The sequence below is a fragment of the Bubalus bubalis genome, chromosome 19 (assembly GCF_019923935.1).
Source record: "Bubalus bubalis isolate 160015118507 breed Murrah chromosome 19, NDDB_SH_1, whole genome shotgun sequence".
Lineage (NCBI taxonomy): Eukaryota > Metazoa > Chordata > Mammalia > Artiodactyla > Bovidae > Bubalus > Bubalus bubalis.
In genome coordinates, this window is record NC_059175.1 from 39963876 (window position 1) to 39986166 (window position 22291).

The 22291-nt window shown below is 40.8% G+C and overlaps 1 protein-coding gene across 3 annotated transcripts in view; it reads left to right on the forward strand.

The window, feature by feature from the left end:
- Positions 1-22291, forward strand: part of ADAMTS12 (ADAM metallopeptidase with thrombospondin type 1 motif 12) — a 380497-nt gene that overhangs the window by 253004 nt on the left and 105202 nt on the right. For all 3 annotated transcript variants that reach the window (XM_006071881.4, XM_044932579.2, XM_044932578.2), the window contains 3 exons: positions 8564-8684; positions 19199-19443; positions 21091-21229. In XM_006071881.4, coding sequence (XP_006071943.3) covers positions 8564-8684; positions 19199-19443; positions 21091-21229 — 505 coding nt within the window. The remainder of the gene's footprint in view (positions 1-8563; positions 8685-19198; positions 19444-21090; positions 21230-22291) is intronic.

Genomic DNA, 22291 nt, shown 5'->3' on the forward strand with positions numbered 1-22291 from the left:
CACACCAAAAACTCTTAATGTATTTTACTCATTTTTGCAAGTAATTGTCACAGTTTTTCCACTGGACTGAGTTATCACCATGAGATGATCCTGGCCATCAGTGTTTAGCACCCTGGGAAGGTGAATTTATCACCCTGCAGGTGCTGATGGACTTATTCCAGTCCTGACCAAGGCACACAGAGGCGGTATATGTTTCCCAGGACTGAGTGAGCTAACAGCAGGTCATAATCGGACTCTAAATTAGAAGGAACTCAGGCAAAATTCTCTTCCTGACACACTAATTACCATTGTAGCTGCAAAGAGCCAAAAATAATTAATATATTTTAGGTTAGGTCTGTTCCCCAGAGTGGGAAAAAGTTTGGCTAATTTAGGCCCCAACAGCCCCATGGTCATTTAATACAGCGGTTTTCAGGTCTGGCTGCCTATTAGAATCAGCTGGAGAGCTTTTAAAAACCATACTGATGTCTGGGTCTATCTCCACCCTATTAATTCAGAATCACCTGGATGTGGAGACTAGGCATTGGTATTTTTAAGACTCCTCAGGTGATTGCCATATGCTGTTAGGGCTGAGAACTTTAGTCATCAAGAAATGAATGTGATGCTAAAATTATCTTTTAGACCTAAATACCTTTGCCTGTATAGAGACTGTCTTTAGCTTCTGATGGAAAAAGCAAATAGTTTGAATGGAAACATAAGGGGTGTTGGATATCTCTCTTGAAGCCAATTAAATCAGCTTAATAGAATAAGTCAGATTCTCTCAGCTTGCTTTTTTCTTTCTAGAAACCAGTTAAGGTCTTTTAGAAACATTAATTACTCACTTTATGTCTATACCACACTGAGATAAGTTTTTAAGCTGAGAAATTATGTCAAATCAAATTTACCTTAATAGCCTGAATGCAGTTTATCTTTTAAAGATCCAAATTGTAGTTATTTTCAGCTTTTGTTAGTCTTCTTATTCATTTACTACAGTTTTTTTCAAAGGGAACTGAACATGTATTGAAAGAAAAAGTTACACCATCAGAAAAAAATGTATATGGTATCTGATTCATCTTTGTGTATATGAAAATGTTTGCTTATGGTCATATAAATACCTGCTATAGTTGCTTATACTCATATATTTAGCTATTTTGAAATAATGATGTTTGCCACCATTTGGGCATGTTAGATTTGCAGATTTTGTTGTCAAGGGGATTATTGAATGTTGATCAGAACTGAATTTTTTTAGGAGAAGTAACTCTGCTTTCCTCTCCCATTTTTTTTTAACCTGTACTGAATTTCTAAGCTTCTTTTTTTTCTATTTATTGAATTTTTTCCTACTATTTCATTTACCCTCTGTATCTACACAAGACTAAGATTTTAAGTGGTATTTGCAGTCAAATTATTTTCTCCTGTCCTTTTTTGGGAAAGATTTACACTCACCTTCTGCTAGATTTTTTAGCGTTAATGGATACAGCGTCCTCAGAGTTCTTTCTCATTTAAAAATATGTATAAATTTGCTATTTTCTTGAAGGACACTTGACTGGGTACAAATTTGGAGCATCACACTGTCTTTCCCCCTAAATTTTGTAAATATTGCTCCTCTCTCTTCTGCTGTTGAATTCTCATATGAAGTACAGGGCTGGGCTAATATCTCTCCCTAGGTAACTTGGTATCTTCCTTTCTTTTTATGTAATTTACTTTTTATTGAAGTATAGTTGACTTACAGTGTTTCAGGTATTCAGCAAAGTAATTCAGTATGCTGTGCTGTGCTATGCATAGTTGTTCAGTTATGTCCAACTCTTTGCCACCCCATGGGCTGTAACCTGTCAGGCTCCTCTGTTCATGGGGATTCTCCAGGCAATAATACTGGAGTGGGTTGCCATGCCCTCCTCCAGGGAATCTTCCCAACCCAGGGATTGAACCCAGATCTCCCGCATTACAGGTAGATACTCTCTGAGCCACCAGGGAAGCCCAAGAATACTGGAGTCAGTAGCCTATGCCTTCTTCAGGGGATCTTCCAGACCCAGGAATCAAACTGGGGTCTCCTGTATTGTAGGAGGATTCTTTACCAGCTGAGTTACCAGGGAATGAATATATATATATATATGCTTTTTCAGGTTCTTATCCACTATAGGTTATTACAAGGTATTGAATATTGTTCCTTGTGCTGAATAGTAGGTAGAGATCAATAGGTAGCATCTATACAGTAGCTTATTGTTTATGTATTTCATTTAGGGTAGTATGTATCTGTTAATCTCAGATCCCTAATTTATCCCTCTCGCCTCTTTCCCTTTTGGTAGCTAAGTTTGTTTTCTGTGTCTGTGAGTCTATTTCTGTTTCATAAATAAGTTACTTTGTATCATTTTTGTTGATTCCACATATAAGTGATATCATGTGGTATTTGTCTTTCTCTAACTTACGTCACTTAGTATGACAATCTCTAGGTCCATCGATATGGCTGCAAATGACATATTTCATTCTTCTTTGCATGCATGTTTCTTCATATGTCCAACTCTTTGTGACACTATGGACTGTAGCCTGCCAGGCTCCTCTGTCCATGGGATTCTCTAGTCAAGAATATTGGAGTGGATTGCCATTCCCTTTTCCAGGGGATCTTCCTGACCCAGGGATCAAACCTGTTATGTCTCCTGAATTGCAGGCCAGTTCTTTACTACTAGCGCCCCCTGGTCTGAGTGATATTCCATTGTACATATATACCACATTGTCTTTATCCATTCATTTATTGATGGACATTTAGGTTGCTTCCACACCTTGACTACTATAAATAGTGTTGCTATGAATACTGGGGTTCATGTGTCTTTTTGAGTTAGAGTTTCTCTGGATATATGCACAAGAATAGAATTATTGGATCATTTGGCAACTCTATTTTTAGCTTTTAAAGGAATCTCTATAGTGTTCTCCAGAGTGGCTGCACCAATTTGCATTCCCACCAACGATGTAGGATGGTTACCTTTTCTCCACACCCTCTCCAGCATTTATTATTTGTAGACTTTTCAATGATGGCCATTCTGACCAGTATAAGGTGATGCCTCATTGTAGTTTTGATTTGCATTTGGCTAAATAGTGACATTGAATGTATTTTCATGTACTTATTGGCTATCTGTTTATTTTCTTTGAGAAATGTCTATTTAGGTCTTCTATTTTGTTATTTTATTTATTTATTTTTGCTGTTGAGCTGTATAAGCTGTTTGCTTATTTTAGAAATTAGTCCCTTGTCAGTTGCCTCATTTACTAATATTTTCTCCCATTCCATAGGTTGTCTTTTCATTTTCTTTATGGTTTCCTTTGCTGTGCAAAAGCTTTTAAGTTTAATATGGTCCCATTTGTTTACTTTTGCTCTTATTTCCATTACTCTAGGAGATGGATCCAAAATAATACTGCTGTGATTTATGTCAAAGAGTGTTCTGCCTGTGTTTCTCAAAAACTCTAGTTTTTGAGTATCCAGTCTTACATTTAGGTCTTTATTCCATATTGAGTTTATTTTTGTATATGATATTAGAGAATGTTCTAATTTCACTCTTTTACATGTAGCTGTCCAGTTTTCTCAGCACCACTTATTGAAGAGTCTTTTCCCCATTGCATATTCATGCCTCCTTTGTCATGTTAACTGACCATAAATGCATGGGTTTATTTCTGGCCTTTCTATTCTCTGAACTTCTAAACTTATTTATCACAGATACAAATTTAAACAATGACTTTTCAGGATGTCATCTATTTTTAATCACAAGAATGACATGCAATAAGCTTTTAAATATATGAACAGATATTCCCAACCCTCTTCCTACTATCCCAGCTTTGCAGTCTTACCTGCTGTCTTAAGACAGGATACCAATCTTCCAGCTCACTCGCCCCTTACGGTAACCAGTTGTCTGACTTTCAGTTCCTTTACTCTTCCCTTTTTTCCCAGTCAGTGCAGCTTTGGCTTCATTTCCTTCCCAAACAGCCTTGATGCCTTGAACTATCACATCAACCATCCCCTGGTCTTCTCTTAGCCATCCATCAGCCTCTCACCCTAGGACCCTGATTCTGATCAACCCACCATAATGATTTTTGCTCTTATAATAAGTCTACTGTACACTTCTTAAAATAATAAGTCAACTTTGTGAATTCCCTTATAAATCAATGTCTTTCACCCCTGCTGAGTCCTCAGGCTTCCTTGACAGTCTTCCTACCTGTTGTAAGTTAGCTTCCCTTCTCATTGCTCTCACAATCTTTCTGACTCCTCTTCGTTCTCTGTCATGGCCATTTTGGCCAACTCAGTGATTGGCTGAACACCCAGGTGGCAATTTCTCTGGGCCAAATATCTCTCCAGAAGACCAGATTCAGGCTCCTGGCCCTCAATGTTATAGTGAGAAAGCATTATTGCTGCTATCCCATTTGTTAAAGGACAATGTCATTTACCTGTTCTCAGTTAAGCATAAATGGCCGTATCTTCACACTAAAGTTCCATTGGCTGGGAATGAATCTCATCTTGGAACTAGGCATTCTTCCAGTCTCTGCCTTTGCCAAGGGACTGCAGAAAGAAATAATGACATTCTCAGTGGATTAGGTCAAGGCACCAGTTGGTATTTCAGTCCTGTTATATGAGAATTTCCTAAGTAAAACAGTGTTAACTCATGATGAAAGAATGAGAATTAGGTAAGAAAATACATTACTTATTCACTTACATAGGGGTAAAAGCCCCAGTGAAAGACTGGGAACTGATTTCTCTATGTAATACTCAAGATAGGATACTCTTCAGTTCAGATGACAGGGTCAAGAATTGATACACTTCTGCACAGGAAAGGAAATAGCCATCAGAGTAAAGAGGCAACCTACAGAATGGGAGAAAAATTTACATACTATGTATATAATGAGTTAATATCTAAAACATATGAGAAAGTCCTACAATTCAATAGCAGAAAAATAACCTGATTTAAAAATGAACAAAAGACTTGAATAGACATTTCTCCAAAGAAGATATGCAAATGGCCAACAGATATGTGAAAAGGTGCTCAACATCATTAAACAGAGAGAAATACAAGTGAAACTCATGAGCTATCACCTCACAGCTGTTAGGATGGCTGTTACCAACACTCATAAGATAGTGAGTATTGGTGTGGATGTGGAGAAATTGGAATCCTGTGCACCATTGGTGGGAATGTACAGTGATACAGCCACTATGGAAAAAATCAAAAAATTAAAAATAATTTAGTTTTAATTAAATTAAAATATTTTGTTTTAATTAAATTATAATATTTAATTTTGATTAAATTAAAATACTTAGATACATGTTTAACTTTAATTAAATTTAAATATTTAATTTGTGATTAAAATTTAATTTTTAACCATAAGACCTAGCAATTCCAGTTCTAGGTATATATCCAAAGGAATGAAATCAGGATCTTGAAATGATATCTGTACTCCCAAGTTCATAGTGACATTATTCACACTAGTCAAGATAGGATGGAAACAACCCAGATGTTCATCAACAAATGAATGGATAAAGAAAATGTGGTATATGCGTATCATAGAATATTGTTCAACTTTAAAAAAGAAGTAAATTCTGTCATTTTGGCAATATGAATGAGCCTAGGAACATTATGCTAAGTGAAACAGGTCAATCGCAGAAGGACAAATGCTACAAGATTCCACATATAGGAGAATCTAAAATAGTCAAACTCATTGAGGCAGAGAAGAGAACCATGGTTGCTAAGGGAACAATGGAGAGTTGCTATTCAACAAGTATAAAGTTTCACTTACACAAGATGAATATGGCTCGAGCTTTGCTATACAATGTATTGCCTGTGGTTAACAACACTCTATTGTTCCCTTAAAAACTTATGAAATGGGTAGATCTCATGTTAAGTGTTCTTACCACACACACAAAAAAAGGGACACAAGGAAACTTGGATCAGATGGATATGTCTGTTGCCTTAATTGTGACGATGGTTTCACAGATGTTTGTATGAGTCCAAACTCATCAAATTATAAAATTAAATATGTATAGTATTTTATATATCAGCTACACCCCCAAGAAAGCTGTTAAAAAAAAAAAAAAAAGAAGGAATGATAGGAAATTAGAGTGATTTCCTTTTGTAAAGAAATGCAGCCTGTGGGTGGCTGTCTGGCCTCCTAAGAGTCACAGGGAGGAGAGCCTTCCTGGAGCCGTCGTTCCATTGGTAGCAGCAGCACAGCCCACTCTGATCTGCTGAAGGCAGAAAGACAGTGTTATCGATCGTAGCCCTGTTGCCAGATCACAGGGCACGGAAGAAAGGGATGTCGGTTCGTTTTTCCCTGAGAGCCTTACAGGTTCTGTGTAGTCAGGAGGACGGACTTCCACCTTCCAAGCCTTCGGTTCTGTACTCAGTTCAGTGTTGACTGTGCTGTGTGCGGCTGCTGGAGGAGCAGAGGCTGAAGTCTCCACCAGCACCATGCGCTGTGCCCTGGCTCAGCATCTGACGGGGGTGTGTTTCCTTCCCCACCCCTGCCCCCCGAGGGATGCAGGCAGATATTGGTGGAGGAGAAAGACGCGCTCAAGGTGTTTGTTTTTCTGAACATCTTTCCTTTTTCTTCATATTTTTCTTCATAATTTTTGGCACTCCATGCTGCTTGCAGGGTCTTAGTTCCCCACCCAAGGATTTCACCCATGGCCCCTACAGTGGAAACTCAGAGTCTTAATCACTGGACCACCAGGGAAGTTCCTCTTCATATTTTTTAATCCATCCCCTCTTGGTAGAGATTTTTAAAAACACTTTACTATGTTGCAAAGTATGTTTCCCTGGCTCGTTCCAAATCAGTGAAGAAATGAAGTTGCTGGGAATAGGATGTGTAAAGTTTAGCTAATTAGAAGATGATCAAGCTTGACATAAATACATCACTTGTGAAGGGCTGGCATTTTACCTATGGCCACTGAAGGCACATATTCAGACTGTTTCTTTCATTTCCATCGTGATTAGTGTGATTGAGTTTTTTAAATCTCTTAGCATTTTGTGTTTCCCAATTGGGTCAAGTGGCACAATCTTCAAACATAAAGAAAGTCAGCGATGGTTAAACTGAGGAATGGTGCTATTTTCTATCCGTGGGCATTCATTCTCTATTTAGCTAGTGGAGGGAGAGTATATTTAAAGACCTAAATGGTTATTCCTTTCAGGTGATTCAAGGTGACTTTAAAATAAGAAAGGAACTTATCTTTGAGAGAGACATAAAAACTACCTGGGCACAATTCTTCTTCCCAAACAGAAAAGAAAAATCCCACTAAGAGACTATGGTGTGTTTTTCCCTTTTTCTATCATTGAAATGTGGTTAAGGAATAAAAGCCATAGAAAAGAGCCAGCGACAAAGGACTTCAGCGGAACCTCACGTGTTTCATGACTTTCCATCTGAATGTTACCATTCTTGGGTATCTGATGTCACCAAACACCCCAAGTTTAATACTCTTCTTTTCCAGTATGGAGATTGGATGGGAAAGACTTGGCTGTACTGGTAGGCAGAGGAGAAGGAACCAGTGGAGAGGGAAGGATGATGGTTGGGAAGGACCAACAGACAGAACACTGAGAAAGGATCGGGTCCAGGGCACATGAGCAAGATTAGTCCTGGCTCAGGAGAGAAACAACCAGTTTCTCCTGTGTAGTTGGAAGGAAGGAGGTCAGGATGGCTGGGATACGATAAGTGTGACGTGCAGTAGGGGCTGGGGTCATAGGAGGCTCCCAAGAGTCTGATGTGGCTCTGCACGTCCAAGATCTCATCCCATGTGGAACTGGAGTGGTCTCAGCATGAAACCAGGAAAGTAAAGGGAGTGAGCGACTGACTATAGGTGACAAGGACTATAGCCATTGCATCATCCCTGGGAATCTCATTAGAGAGGAGAGGGCATGAGGTTTGCACATCTGAAAGAGATTTGCTGCTCCAATGACTCTTGATTCCAAGACATTTTTCACTGTTTTGTTTTTGAAACTGTTTTCAATTCTGCTTCTCACTCAGGGGAAACTGCAGACCCATTCAGTGCATACCTCGTTTCCCACTAAGCAGTGTTTCCTTTATCATCAGTGGACGCTTAGAGTATTGCTCTGGCTGCCACCAGGAAAAGGAAATGTTTTTTTATAGACTCCATTTCTATTCTTTATTCTTCTTCCTGCCATGTACTGGAGAAGGAAATGGCAACCCACTCCAGTATTCCTGCCCAGAGAATCCCATGGGCAGAGGAGCCTGATAGGTTACGATCCTTGGGCTTGCAAGAGTCAGACATGACTTAGAGACTAAATCACCACCACCACCTGCCATGTACAAGTCAGTGTTCAGTATTTCTGTGTCCTAATCCATGGGAGTTAGTGTTTTAGGGCACTTTCCAGTTGTTTCTTGGACACCAAGTATGTATCTTGGCCACCAACTCCATAGTCAGTACCTGATATAGGAACAATGACTAGCGTGTACATTTTGTGTGTAACATAACAAGTGTAAAACACATGTAGCTGTCTTCAGCCCTGATCTCATCCAGAGCAAAGGGGGAAGAAGAGTCAGAGGTCCAGGGCAGGCGTGGCATCTCCTGCCCATGTCACTCACCCTTAACCTCTCTTCTCTGCAGATGGTCGGCTGCGATTATGAGATCGACTCCAACGCCACAGAGGACCGCTGTGGTGTGTGCCTTGGGGATGGCTCAGCCTGCCAGACTGTGAAGAAGATGTTTAAGCAGAAAGAAGGATCTGGTAATAAACAATTTCAGTGGCAGGGGACTGAGGATGAAGGTCAAGATGGAGTGCTATTTTTTTTTTTTTTTAGCAGATTGTAACTTTTTAAGCAGATTGTAACTTTCACAGAATTCAAAATAGATATAGCCTTGGCTACAAAGGCTCCTTGGCAGTTGTAGAAAAGGGATTGATTGCTAAGTGACTGCAGGAAGCATTATTTTGCACTAGGGATCTAAGATGGCTGAGTGGCTGCCCACAGGACCAGGTTTAATAGTGTGATCCCTGGGAGAGGATCCAGGGCTGAAGGCCAGTGGACCAAGACCTGAGGGAGAGAAGGGATGAAAAGTTGGTGGAGGAGGATGCAGACATGGGGCAGGTTCCATAATTGAGGGCAGAGAAGCCAACAGTGGGTTTAAAGGCAGAAGAATCAGGATGTAGCTTTAGGACCAGAGGAGAAGCAAGGCAGGGTTACTTCAATTTGCTCTTATTCCCAATCCCTCCCCATAAGAGGGTCTCTCCCAGTGGTGCCTTAAGTCTCTCCAGGTGGCTTCTCCCAGCTAACATGCCCTCCTTACCCACACCCCACCCTTACTTCTCCATGATTACCTTTTTTGAGATTTCTTCCTTTAACAGCTTCAGGCTACTAATGATCTTTGGGGTTGGAGAGCTCATCACCCTTGCTCCTTCCCAGAAATAACCAGACAGGAAAGGGAGTTATCATTAAGCCAGGTACATTATGTGGGAGCCAGTGTGGAAGTTGTTGTACTTCAGAATTTTCCCCACCCAGGAGAGAAAGAGTTGAGACAGTATAAGGCAGCTCTCATCAATCATTGCTTGAGGCTACTCTGGGGAGGTAAGGGGTCCAGTGGTTGATTCTCTGGATTCCAAGGAAAGCAGGTGCTGGGAGTAGGCAGGCCAGTGTGCTCCACCCAGGTAGAGATGGGACAGTACCCCTGTGTCGGGGCTGGCGTGACGCCCAGGGCAGAATTTGGATCCTGGGGCACCTCCCTTCTAGACATGCTTACCACCTGGGATGAAGTGACTAAGTTCGCCCAAGAGATTATTCATTAAGTGACCTGTTGTTCCCTAGTACACATAATAGTAGATAACCCAAATTTAACTTTCATCCCCATTTTTTGATCTTTGGCTATTGAACCAGGAAGGTAAAATTGTAAAGTGAAATGCTTGTCCTGCCCTTTCAAATTACTGTTGCAGGATTATATTTCGTGTCTACTATTTGAAAGCTTTATTATGCATGAGACATCTTTTGCATTTTAGTAAGGATGTGAATGACAACCCATTTATCTTAAGTGTATGGTCAAGTGTCCTGTGATAGCTAATAGTTATTCAGTCTTTACAAAGGTGTTATGTAAATGTTTTTCATTATTTAGATGTGACCTTATTTACTTGGATTAGTAAAAGTCAGACTTAAAATTGCATTCCTTTATTTAACCTCTGTTGTCTTTCTTTTTTGTGGGGCTTTGTATCTTTGGCCTCAGACATGGTATGCTTTCAACATAATGGTGTGCATGCTTAGTCTCTCAGTTGTGTCCCACTTTTTACGACCCTCTGGACTGTAGCCCACCAGGCTTTTCTGTCCATGGGATTTTCCAGGCAAGATTACTGGAGTGGGTTGTCATTTCCTTCTCCATAACAGAGCTTCCCTGATAGCTAAGTTGGTAAAGAATCCGCCTGCAATGCAGAAGACCCCAGCTCAATTCCTGAGTCAGGAAGATCCACTGGAGAAGGGAATAAGCTACCCACTCCAGTGTTCTTGGGTTTCCCCAGTGGCTCAGCTGGTAAAGAATCTACTTGCAATGTGGGAGACCTGGGTTCAGTCACTGGGTTGGTAAGATGCCCCAGAGAAGGGAAAGGCTATCCACTCCAATATTTTGGCCTGGAGAATTCCATGGACTGTATAGAGTCGGATACAACTGAGTGACTTTCACTTTCACTTTCTCCATAACGTTATGGTAACTCCTTTGAAAAGCAGAGTTTTCAATCTCAAATCTCTACCACTTAACCTTTTAAGCCCTTAGGAAATCAGGCTTTAGTTCTGGGATCTCATCTCTGCCCTGGTGTCCTAGGGGTGAGGAAAACGGACCAGAAACATCTTGAGTTTCCCTCCGTCTACCACACCTACCTCAGAAACTGCAGTCCATCTGGCTGTATGCCCACCACTAAGCATTTTTATCCCCATTGCCTTTCTGCTTTCTGATAGCTTTTGGCATCCAGAGAGAGTATCAACTTTATGCTGTATTTGCCCTGATGGATTTCTCAAAGCCCTCTGGCACGGCCACCCACAGCACAGTGGAGAAACCCAGTAAGCACTCATTCTAAACTCTGCGGCATCAGTTAGGGGTCTGTGTTCCATATCCCCACTGGACACTGGCCAGAACCCACTTTTGCTACATGCCCAATAAAGCTAGAAACATTGTAAAGAAGCTGGCTGCCACCACCACCACTCCCAGATTGAGTGAGGCTAAACAGTGATGGAAAATTTTTTGAAAGGGAATCAGATTGTATTGGAGAGGATGATTTATGCAAAGGCCAAAGTCAAAAGAGAAAGTTCCTCTCCTGGAAGACACCCAATGTATTAGTTATTTTCTGTACTTGTTTACATGCTATCTTGTGTTGTTGCCCTTTTTGCACCTTATATTTTATTCTTTTTTTCTAACACAATGCAATCTGAAGGCTGAATTGTCTTTCAGGCTTTTTCTCCACTCAGCCCCAAATCAGCAAACATAAAGGATATATATGAATATATGAATATATATATATATATATATATATATAGTAGGTATTCAATTTACTCATGTAAATTTCAGTGAAAAAAGTCTTTCATAGGGTGGATTCTATATTCCTTTGACAATAAAGGAAGCAAATCTTTATCCTCTAGTTATGTTGACATAATATCCGAGTAGGTATTTTCTCCTGGATGTCCAGCCTGTGGTTTTGCTGGAGTGTTGTAACTCTTTTGTAGCACGAATATTGTTACAATACTGCATACCCAGTATTAAAATATTGGGTTTTAGTCACTTTATGATTCTAGCCCAAAGATTGTTATTCATTTGCTCAGTCGTTTCCGACTGTTTGCGACCCCATGGACTGCAGCATGCCAAGCTTCCCTGTCCTTCACCATCTCCTGGAGTTTACTCAAACTTGTGTCCATTGAATCAATGATACCATCCAATCATCTCGCCCTCTGTCATCCCCTTCTCTTCCTGCCTTCAGGCTTTCCCAGCATCAGGATCTTTTTCAATGAGTTGGCTCATTGATGAGCCAGCCCAAAGATGGAAATCTCCAAATCCTTCCTCTTTTTGTGCATGTCCTAAAGTATTCTTTTCTCTTTGTCTCTCCACCCAGAGCTGCTGTTGTTGACAGCAAGCTGGTCATGAGGGTCCCATTTGCCCTCAAGAGTCTGTGGCTTGTGACAGTTCCTTCTGGAGAATTATTCCCAGAACAAGTGTGTGTTCATAGCTGCAACACGGGACTATGATTGATTGAAGATGGCTTTGTTATTCCAGGACTTGTGCATGAGATCCCCAGAGCCTTGTTATCACTGTTCTTAACCATGATATTGAAAGAAAACCCAGTATCTTTCTTCTAAGAGAAGTAAGAAACCATCAGGCAACACTGAAAAGCAATAAACTTGGGCAACAGGTGCAGACTTTTGTGGCAAAATTATCTCCATGACTAGGAAATAATGAGAATATGTGCTCAGTCACTCACAAGGATTCAAAAATCTTTCAAAGCTTGCATGGCCAAACTGATCCATGGCTTCTGCCTGAGTTCTTCTCTTTTTTTCCTGCTTTACTCTGGCTGTCAGCTTTTTCTCCAGTAGAAGTATAGGTGAAAAAGTCTGCATTAGAGATGTCCATGGCAGTCATACCCAATACCTCCTCCTCTCTGGCTGCTGCTGCTCTTGATGATGGAGGCATGAAATATTAGTCAAGCCTTTTTCTTTATTTTTTGTGAGTGCTTCTAAGAAACAGAGAGGATGATGTGGAGTTGAAGTATGCTCAGAGGCAAAAAAACTGGATTACTGGTCTAGATTGCCATTGACCTTGGGGAAGCCACCTCTCTGGGCCATTTCTGAGGCCCCTTCCAACCCTCCACGGTGTATTTTGTCTTCCCCCATTTGCAGCACCAAGGCTGATCATTTGTTGATATCTAAGTGTTGAAGTTGGGCAGAGTTTTTCGGAGAAGGTGTCTTTATTCATGGCTCCCCTGGAATGTCCCAACAGCTAAGTTTCCATCTTTCTCTTGGTAGAGGAACTCTGCTTAGTAGATTTGGCGCTGCATTGACATCTAGTCCTTTAAGTAGGATCGTGCTTGGGGAACAAAAGGGCTATCCTCTTGTAGACCCTCCATTATAACTTCTATTTCCTCTCATGGAGAAAGAGAAAAAAAAAAATGGCATCTAGGTGTAGCACATGGTTACTGTGATGGAAATTGTCTTTGGTTTGAAGAACTTAGGTCCAGAGTACACTGTACTATGTACAGGAGCTCCCTGGCTCATTTGTTCATTCACTCACTTGCTCTTTTACTTGAGAAACTTTAATTGAGCACCTATTGAGCGCTCGGCATGGGGGACAGAATAGTGAATAAGATGGTGACTCTTCCCACTGCTTGTTTCCTCACACTATCTGGGTGATGGAACCACCAGGAATCCACTGTCACATTTTGCTCTTAGGGAGAATTTAAATTAGAAGCCTGTTTCAAAAGGAAGTTGGGAGAATATTAAGCCCTCTTGTTCCAAGGGCACCCTGGGCTTGCCACCCAGAGCCTTGGCCTTCATCCCAAACTCCTGCAGCCCATTCTCTTTGGTCTAGAACACTGACCCCTTGTTGCCCAGTTCCTCAGCATGATTTATTTCCTGCTGCCTAATCTCCTTGATTCTGTAATACTCACCTACCTTTATCTTTAATACTAGCTAGCTCTTTCCTGGCATTTTTTAAACTTTTTGCACTTAATCCATTAACCTCCTAAAACCTGTGGCCTTTATTGGCTTCTCTTGACCCCTCCAATGCCAGGTCCTCTGACCACTAACCCAAATCCTGGGCTTATTCTCATGGACCTGCCTTGTTCTGATGCTGGCAACAAGGGACCACATTCTCTGAGCACCCTGGAACTCGCCTACGACTAATTGTGTCACTTAACTCAGGACCCAAACCACCAGCCTTGATTCCTACCTCCTTTATGTAGTCCTAACCGTAATATGCTCAACTTTTGTTTAAAATCTTTTTACGGAACTAGAACAGTTACAATATAAAGTTCACCTTTATATTTTAAGTACACATTTGCATATCTATTGAGTAGATTTGATGCCCATAGTAGAGTTACGTTAAGTCTTTCAGCACAATACTTAATTCAGTTTCCACTGTCTAACATACCTTACATACAGTTTTTCATTTCTACAATTCAGCATACTGAAAAAAAGGTCTAGAGTCTAGAGAGCAGAAGAAACACACAGAATGTTCTTAAACTCTTGCTACTAGCATCCATATCTTTAGAAGAGATTCCTAGAATGGAGGGAAAGCAGCAGCTGCCTGAAATTGTGTACCTGACCCTCTGCATCCCATCCTGTATTGATTTTGTGTGTTTCTGTGCTTAGTACTTCTGGCTGCCGCTCCCTAAGTTCTGCCACTGATCTTTATGGTCAAAAGATTAAATTCACAGAGAGTTCAGAATTGACAAAAATTATAACTTCAATGCCCATCTTAATTCCATAATGAAGCACATTCTGGACTTTGGCTTAGGGCCTCTAGGCTCTGTGACAAACTAATGTGATCATGAATATGAGCGGAGCCCACTAAGAGCACTCACAGCACAGGTCGGGGCTGTGGCCTCAGTGTTGAGTGCAGGGTCCCACTGGGCAGTGGGACTTGAGATGCTCTTAAGAAGAAATGATATGGCTTCATGACTCAAAGTTGCTCCTAGGCTGTCCCACAATATTCAGTTTATTTCCTATTGATTTAAGAGAGAATAGGGACCATTCTGGGGCTTCCAGGATGATGCTAGTGGTAAAGAACCTGCCTGCCAATGCAGAAGACATAAGAACACTGGTTTGATCCCTGAGTCAGGAAGATCCCCTAGAAGAGGGGATGGCAACCAGCTCTAGTGTTCTTGCCTGGAGAATCCCATGGACAGAGGAGCCTGGCAGGCTACAGTCCATAGGGTTGCAAAGAGTCAGATATGACTGAAGTGACTTAGCACAGCACATACGGGGCCATTATATGATTACAGGAAGGTGAAATGACATGAGAAGGTCAGTGTCATAGAAAGCCTGGTTTGCCAGTGACATACAAAATTGCCTGGAATAGGAGAGCCCAGTGCCTGGATATCAACCCAGGTCCAGGAGATGAGGGCCTGGACTGAAGAAGTTCATGTAAAGGGGATGAGACTCACATAAGAAAACATCCCAGAGACAGAATTGGAGGCAGAAGTTAGGAGACAATGATGAGAGAAGACATGGCTTTCTTGAAACCATATTTACCAAAACACCACCTTTACTTAGAAACTGTCCTAAGTCACACTTTCTGGGAAACCTTGAGTTGGAAGGAGTAGGGAGAATGGACACTTTATACAGAAGTTCTCCCATCAGAAGAGCTGAAAGACCTCCTGGGCTCAGGACTGTGGCCTTTACCCTGGAAGTGTTCAGAGTCAGGAAGCCTCCATCTGTCCACTCGGCTGTTTCCACCGGTTTCTATTGGGTTGGCCAAAAAATTCATTCAGATTTTTCTGTACGATCTTATGGAAAAACCTGGATGAACTTTTTAACCAACCCAATAACAAAAGGATCACAGTTGCTCATGGTGTGTTCCATGACTCCAGGCCCCTTCCTACCCTCTTTTAAAATAATTGAGGCTAAAGTTCCAAATCCGGAGCAGTTTAATTCTCAAAGAGATAGCTGATAAATACAATTATATGTAGCTCTTCCTCACTGTGATTTGTGAGCAGGTCAAATGCGGGTTTGAATCTGAACCAGACACCAGTGTGTCACTGCTGTCGAGCCAGGCTTCAGAAGAGTGATCTGTCTTTCCCAGGCGAAAAAAACATCTTTCCTCATAGAAACCATGACATCTTGGCCTGCAGTGAGGATCGTCTTGCTTGCCACAAACTGACAGAACAAATTTTTTTAAAAAAGGAAAAGGCAGTCTGGTAGTTGTAGATAAATTGCATGGGTTAACAATATGACCCCTTCATAAACACATTTTTATTTGAAGTGACAGACTGGAAACAAAATAAGCCAGTGAGCAAATCCCTTTTTTAGAATAGTTGGATAAGATGCATATTAGCACCAATAATCCACTGTTGCTCCTATGATATGTCTTCAGAAGTGAGGCCGGTCTTCTGCCCCATCCTCAAAGGTCCTGAATATTCTTTTAGCTTAAGATGTTTTAGATTCAGGGATGGTTTTTCCAGGTGGTCTCCATGGACAAAGAAGAGACTTCTTCTTTGAGGTCAAGATTATGTGTTTCCACTTTCCCCAACATTGGTGCAAAAGGATAGTGTTTACTGGGAAAAATGAAAGAAAAGTGATTTGCTGAATGAATATATTAATCATTCTTACTACTTGAGGGATATTCTTACCAACCCTGAAAATTTTCCCTTGACATAGAATAAATGTCTCAATAACCCTTCACCTCTACAACTTTTTTATATGATTCTCATTTCTGTAAAGAAGACCCATGAATATGAGACATTCAAGGGGACTTTTTTCAGCTCTGTTCTACCAATCACACTTTTTCATTAAAAACGCTGTTTTAGGTGTTTAACAAATCCTGGTTTTAGATGTGTGTGTGTGTGTATACACACACACACACACACACACACACACATATATATACACACACATACATCTGTGTGATGTAGCATAGATTTCCTCCTCTCTTGAAAACATTTCTTCATTTTGTAGATAGACAGATGGTCATTCCCTTCCACCTAAATGTCCATTACCAATGTGTTGGTTAAAAAATGGGTTTATGTCATTTTGGCAGTTGTTAAAATGCTCAAAAAATGTGAAAAGATGTGTAAGGTACATTAAATTTAAAAAGCAATAGTTAAAATGTTCATATAGTATGATATCACTTGTTTAAAAAAGCATGTGTATATGTGTTTGTAAGTGTAAAGAAAGGATTTGAAAGAGAATCAAGAGACTATTAAGTGTAATTATCGTTGGGATTTAAGACTATGGGTGGAGGGAAATGGAAACTTTTACTTTTCATTTTACACTCCTCTCTATTGTGGGCTATTTTGTCATGTGTAAAAGAGTCTGTGGATATGTTATGGTTCTTTTTAAATCCAAATATCAGAATTTTATTTTTTGCGTTTCTCTTTGGTGTTCTTTTGCAAAAATATATTATAAATATGTATTACTTTTGCTCATGGCTAAATCTGCCTCAGTTTACATCTTCTGTCTACAAACTGTTCAGAAGCAGATATTCTATTCAATGAAATCTTTTATTTTAAATTTGATGTACTTCCCCTTTTAATATGGCAGAATCTACACACAATAAATATTTCTAATTTTAATATTCATAAGTGGAAGATAAAAGGCAAACTCTTGGGGGTTGTTTTCTCATCTATTTCTCATAGCTTTTTTATTTTGTTTGGTTTTTTGTTTGTTTTAAGACAAGGGATATGGTGGTTATCATACTATTTAATGGGCTTTCCAGATGATTCAGTGGTAAAGAATCCACTTGCTAATGCAGAAGACATGGGTTCAAGCCCTGGGTCTGGAAGATCCCCTGGAGAAGGAAATGGCAACCCACCCCAGTATTTTTGCCTGAGAAATCCCATGGACAGAGGAGCCTGGTGGGCTACAGTCCATAGGGTCTCAAAAGAGTTAGGCACTACTGAGCGACTAAACAACAGCATACTATTTAATGCCAGTTGACTTTTCTGCATGAGCTCTGCCACGAGAAGCTCTGCTATGGATGTAGGAAGCAGTGTTCCAATGGCTTTTTAAACAATTGCATCACCCTCAATTACATGGGATAAATATTTTGCCCTGCTAGTTGTAAATTAGTAGTTTTGACCAACTGTCTCAGGTGAGTTTGTAAGGGCCTAGTGCAATTTAATCAAGTACTTCATGCCCTACACTTTGGTTCCTTTGGATGGCAGCTGCCAGTTTGAAAAATAGAGCTGAAGTTGTGGTCTGTACCCAGCTTCTGAGTAAATCATTCCTGCTGGCCTGTTGTGGGTTTTAACGCCCAGGATTCTATGCTGTGTTAATGTCTGAGACAGAGAAAGCAATCAGGGCACTTTTAGGTGACAGGGATGAGGGCTTGCTGGTTAGTCAGAATAAAACCTAGGATAATTCCAGTGGGAAATGACCAGGATGATCAAGATCTTAAAATCAAGTTTTATATGGAAAAAGTAAAGGAACAAAGAAACTGTAGCCTAGAAATGGGCAAAATAATTGATTATCAGCGCCCGGAAGGATGCCAGACATCATCTCATTCAAGCTCCTTCCTTTTACAGATGACATTCAAAGCAGTTGAATAAGTTGATGGACATCATGGAGCTTATTCGTGGTGATGCAGAAACTAGAACTGATGTCTGACTCCCATGCCCAGTACTCCTTTCCCAGTGCCTTGCCCAGAGTCTTTCCTTTCTATCACAGCTACGAGGTGATGAACATATGCTTCTTATGTTCTTAAGAAGCATAAATAGGATGAATGCATAAAGGGCTTAGCTTAGAGTCTGGCAAAGAGAAAAAACCCTTCATGTTTTAATTCCATTTCACGCCTTTAGGTCTCCTACCATAATAACCAATAAGCGAGGGTAAGACTGTAGCTAGAATTGATCATGGTCTTTAAGTGGATGTTCTGTTTTTTGAGAATGTTGGATTAGAACATATGAGAATAAAACATAAGTTTATATTTCATCAAAACATAGGAAAATATGAAAAAAAAAAACCTTTTTAATGAATATAATTGTCCAGCAATATAAAAAGCTGTGCTCAGAGCTGAGTTTCTCATCATAAGTTGCATTCAAGTGTGCCAGGTGGCAATCAATCCAACATTCCCTACAGAATTCTCTTAATGAATTTAAGCTATGATTAAATTATTTCCTCGTCTGTCTTTAATTTTCGGGCAGTGAGGATAAGGCAAAAGATGTAGCCACTGCAAGTGTTCAGGAAGATTAATCTGATAGCAGCAACAAATGGGGAAGCAGAAATGCAAATGGGAAGCTGGCTAGGGGCTGTAACATTTTGAACTATCAATAGGAAATCACAGAAAAATAAATGCTGGATCAACCACAAAAGCTTCAGAATCTGATCTGCATTTATTTCACCTCTCCTATCATAAAACTGATTATGTACTGAGTCACAAAGCTCCTGAGATTTCTACTCATGGCCAAGCTCCTTAAAGTTCCCCATGATTGGTGCATCTGCCAGTCTCAGTAACCACCCATCAGGAAGACAAGGGCACTAAATGGTGGAGATGCTGGAAAAAGCAGGAATAAAGGGTTGAAAACAGACCGTGTTCAGCTAAGCTTGCATGCCTCTCTTTTCTCCTTAGGTTATGTTGACATCGGACTGATTCCAAAAGGAGCCAGGGACATACGAGTAATGGAGGTTGAAGGAGCTGGAAACTTTCTGGCCATCAGGAGTGAAGACCCTGAAAAATATTACCTCAATGGAGGATTTATTATCCAGTGGAATGGGAACTACAAGCTGGCAGGGACCGTCTTTCAATATGACAGAAAAGGAGACCTGGAGAAACTGATGGCCACGGGTCCCACCAATGAGTCAGTGTGGATCCAGGTAACGCAGAAGTGAAGGAAACTGCTGACATTTACACTCGTTAGGATCTTTGTAATTGTCTTTTCCAAAGTATTTGCTAGAGGATATGGCTCTAGTGGTAAAGAACCTGTGTGCCAATGCAGGAGACATAAGAGATGCAGGTTCGATCCCTGGGTTAGAAAGATCCCCTGGAAGAGGGCATGGTAACCCACTCCAGGATTTTGCCTGGAGAACCAACATAGAGAGAGGGGCCTGGCAGGCTATAGTCCAAAGGGTCGCAAAAAGTCAGACATGACTGAAGTGACTTAATTAATAATCCTTAAAGCTCCTTTTAGCAAGGAACAAGGGGGAAAATCCTTTATTGCCTAAAATTGCTGCCACTCTCATGATGGAATGCCAGGGGCCCTAAGATCATCCATGGAGTTCAGTTTCCAATATGGTCAATGCAGGCTATTTATTTCAGGATGAGTTTTTCCTGGGATATGAAAATGACAGCAGCAGTCTATGTCAGCCTGTTATGAGTTTTCAAACAGCTTTCCAGCAGTGGTGATGAACTGGCATGGTTCTTTCACGTGTTCTCATGTGCTTGTCCTCAGACAAAAGATCGGACTTTCTAAAACCCTTGGAGGAGAAATATATTTAGATATAGGATGTGCTCTTCAAAGGCAGAGGTGATTTGTCTACCATACTGGCAAACAACTATAGAAAAGGAGTGGGATAATTATACCAGCAGAGGCAAGGCAAGGTTGGGGATTACGAATGGCCCAAGAGATAGTGACATCTAACTATATCCAGAATTTAGAGGTAAGTCATTTCAGAACCAGAGATCAGAGCATTCACAGAAGCTAGAAGTCAAGGCTTGACAGCCATGATCCATAAATGTCAGGAGACCTTACATTTTAGAGGCCCACCAGGGAAAAAAGTTTTATATGTGGGGACCCGTAATTCCATGGAGCAACAAATCCACCATCTCTAATGTAGATAAATCTATTTCAAACACCTGATAAGTAGATTGCCTGCAGGAGAGGGAAAGGAGGAGAAGGTCCCAAATTCTGATTACAATTTTATGCTTTGGCTAAAACCCATGACCATTTTAACCCCAGAATTATATGCTGTAAAGAAATCAGCCTAAGAGCTAGAAGAGGGCATCATAAAGCAATAACAATAACAACCAAATTAGTGTTTACTGAGTGCTAACTGTATGCCAGGCACAGATCCAACCATATTTAATCACATAACGATTATTTATTTAGCCGTCATCAACAATCCTTAGTCATGCTGTGATTATCCTTACCTTGTTGCTAAGGAAAGTAAGGCACAAGGAGATCAAGGAAATTACCCATAACCACAAAGTTAGTAAGTATGCAAGGGCAAAAAGTGACCTACCAGCTATTGTTGGAAAGGGTACTCTGGTTAATCCCTCAGAATAATTCCCATATGATTAGATTTCCCATGGGAATTCAGTCAAGCAATAATAGATTGGGGCAGATTAGATGTAGATGTAGACTTACAGGTGGAAGTAGACGTGCTTATTTAATGGCGATTGTTCCAGTGCATGCCTTCATGACTACTTTAAGGTGGTGGACATTGGGCAGGATTTTTACGTGACTGTGATTTGCTGTGTAAGGTCACATCGGAGTTTTGCATGACCCCTCTCTTGCCCTTTAGCTTCTATTCCAGGTGACTAATCCTGGTATCAAGTATGAGTATACAATCCGGAAGGATGGCCTTGACAATGACGTGGAGAAGCTGGTGTACTTCTGGCAGTATGGCCGCTGGACAGAGTGCAGTGTAACATGTGGAACAGGTGAGAACAGATGCTCTCTCTATGAACCACGTCAGCTTCAGAATAAGCCATGGAGACAGTTCAAGCCGGCAGTTTGCACTCATGTCCCTGAGTCTTCAGGGTTCTACAAAGATGGCCCAGGGGCTTCTATGAGTAGTAAATGTGTCAGACATGGTATAAACAAAGAGGCAGTTTTCTTTTTTTTTAAATCAGCTTTATATACTATCCTCGTGAAACGTTTTGTTTACATAAAGAGTTACAAGTCTTTTATTTATTTTCCATATTTGTTTATTTGGCTTTGCCAGGTCTTCGTTTCAGCATGTGGGATCTTTAGTTGTGCTGTGCTAACTCTTAGTTGTAGCGTGTGGGATCTAGTTCCCTGACCAAGGGTGGGACCCAGGCTCCCTGCATTGGGAGCTTGGAGTCTTAGCCACTGGACTGCTAGGGAAGTCCCTACATGTCTTTTTATTTACTTATTTATTTATTTTTAATTGGAGGATAATTGCTTTACAGTATTCTTTTGGTTTCTGCCATATATCAACATGAATCAGTCATAGGTATACCCATGTCCCCTCCCTCTTGAATCTCCCTCCCACCTCCCACCTCCCACCTCCCACCTCCCACCTCCCACCTCATCCCAACCCTCAGGGGCATCATGGAGCTCAAATCTGGTGCTTAGCAACAACCTGTGTGTCTTTATAAAAAGCAAAACATAAAGATTTATAACTGTTCTGGTTGAGGACCACAGAAGTCAAACCACCTACCAGAGGCATCCTTTCAATTATGGCCACATCCAGACCATAACCAGCTCTCCTGATTCCTAGCCCAATGGTCTTTTTCTGTCTCCAATTGATCAGTTTTTCATACCTACAGGAATAATAGTTTTCTCTCATAAAATCAAGCATTGGAGAGGTTCCTTGCCGTTAAGTATGTCAGGATAGCACAGGTTCTGCTGCGGTAACAAATCAAAATCTTAGGAACACAGTGAAGGTTTATTTTTATCCCATTCTAAACATAGATCAGATGACCCTGCTTTGTCTTGTAGCTGAGACATCTGAAATTGCGCCGCTGGGAGGGGAGAAA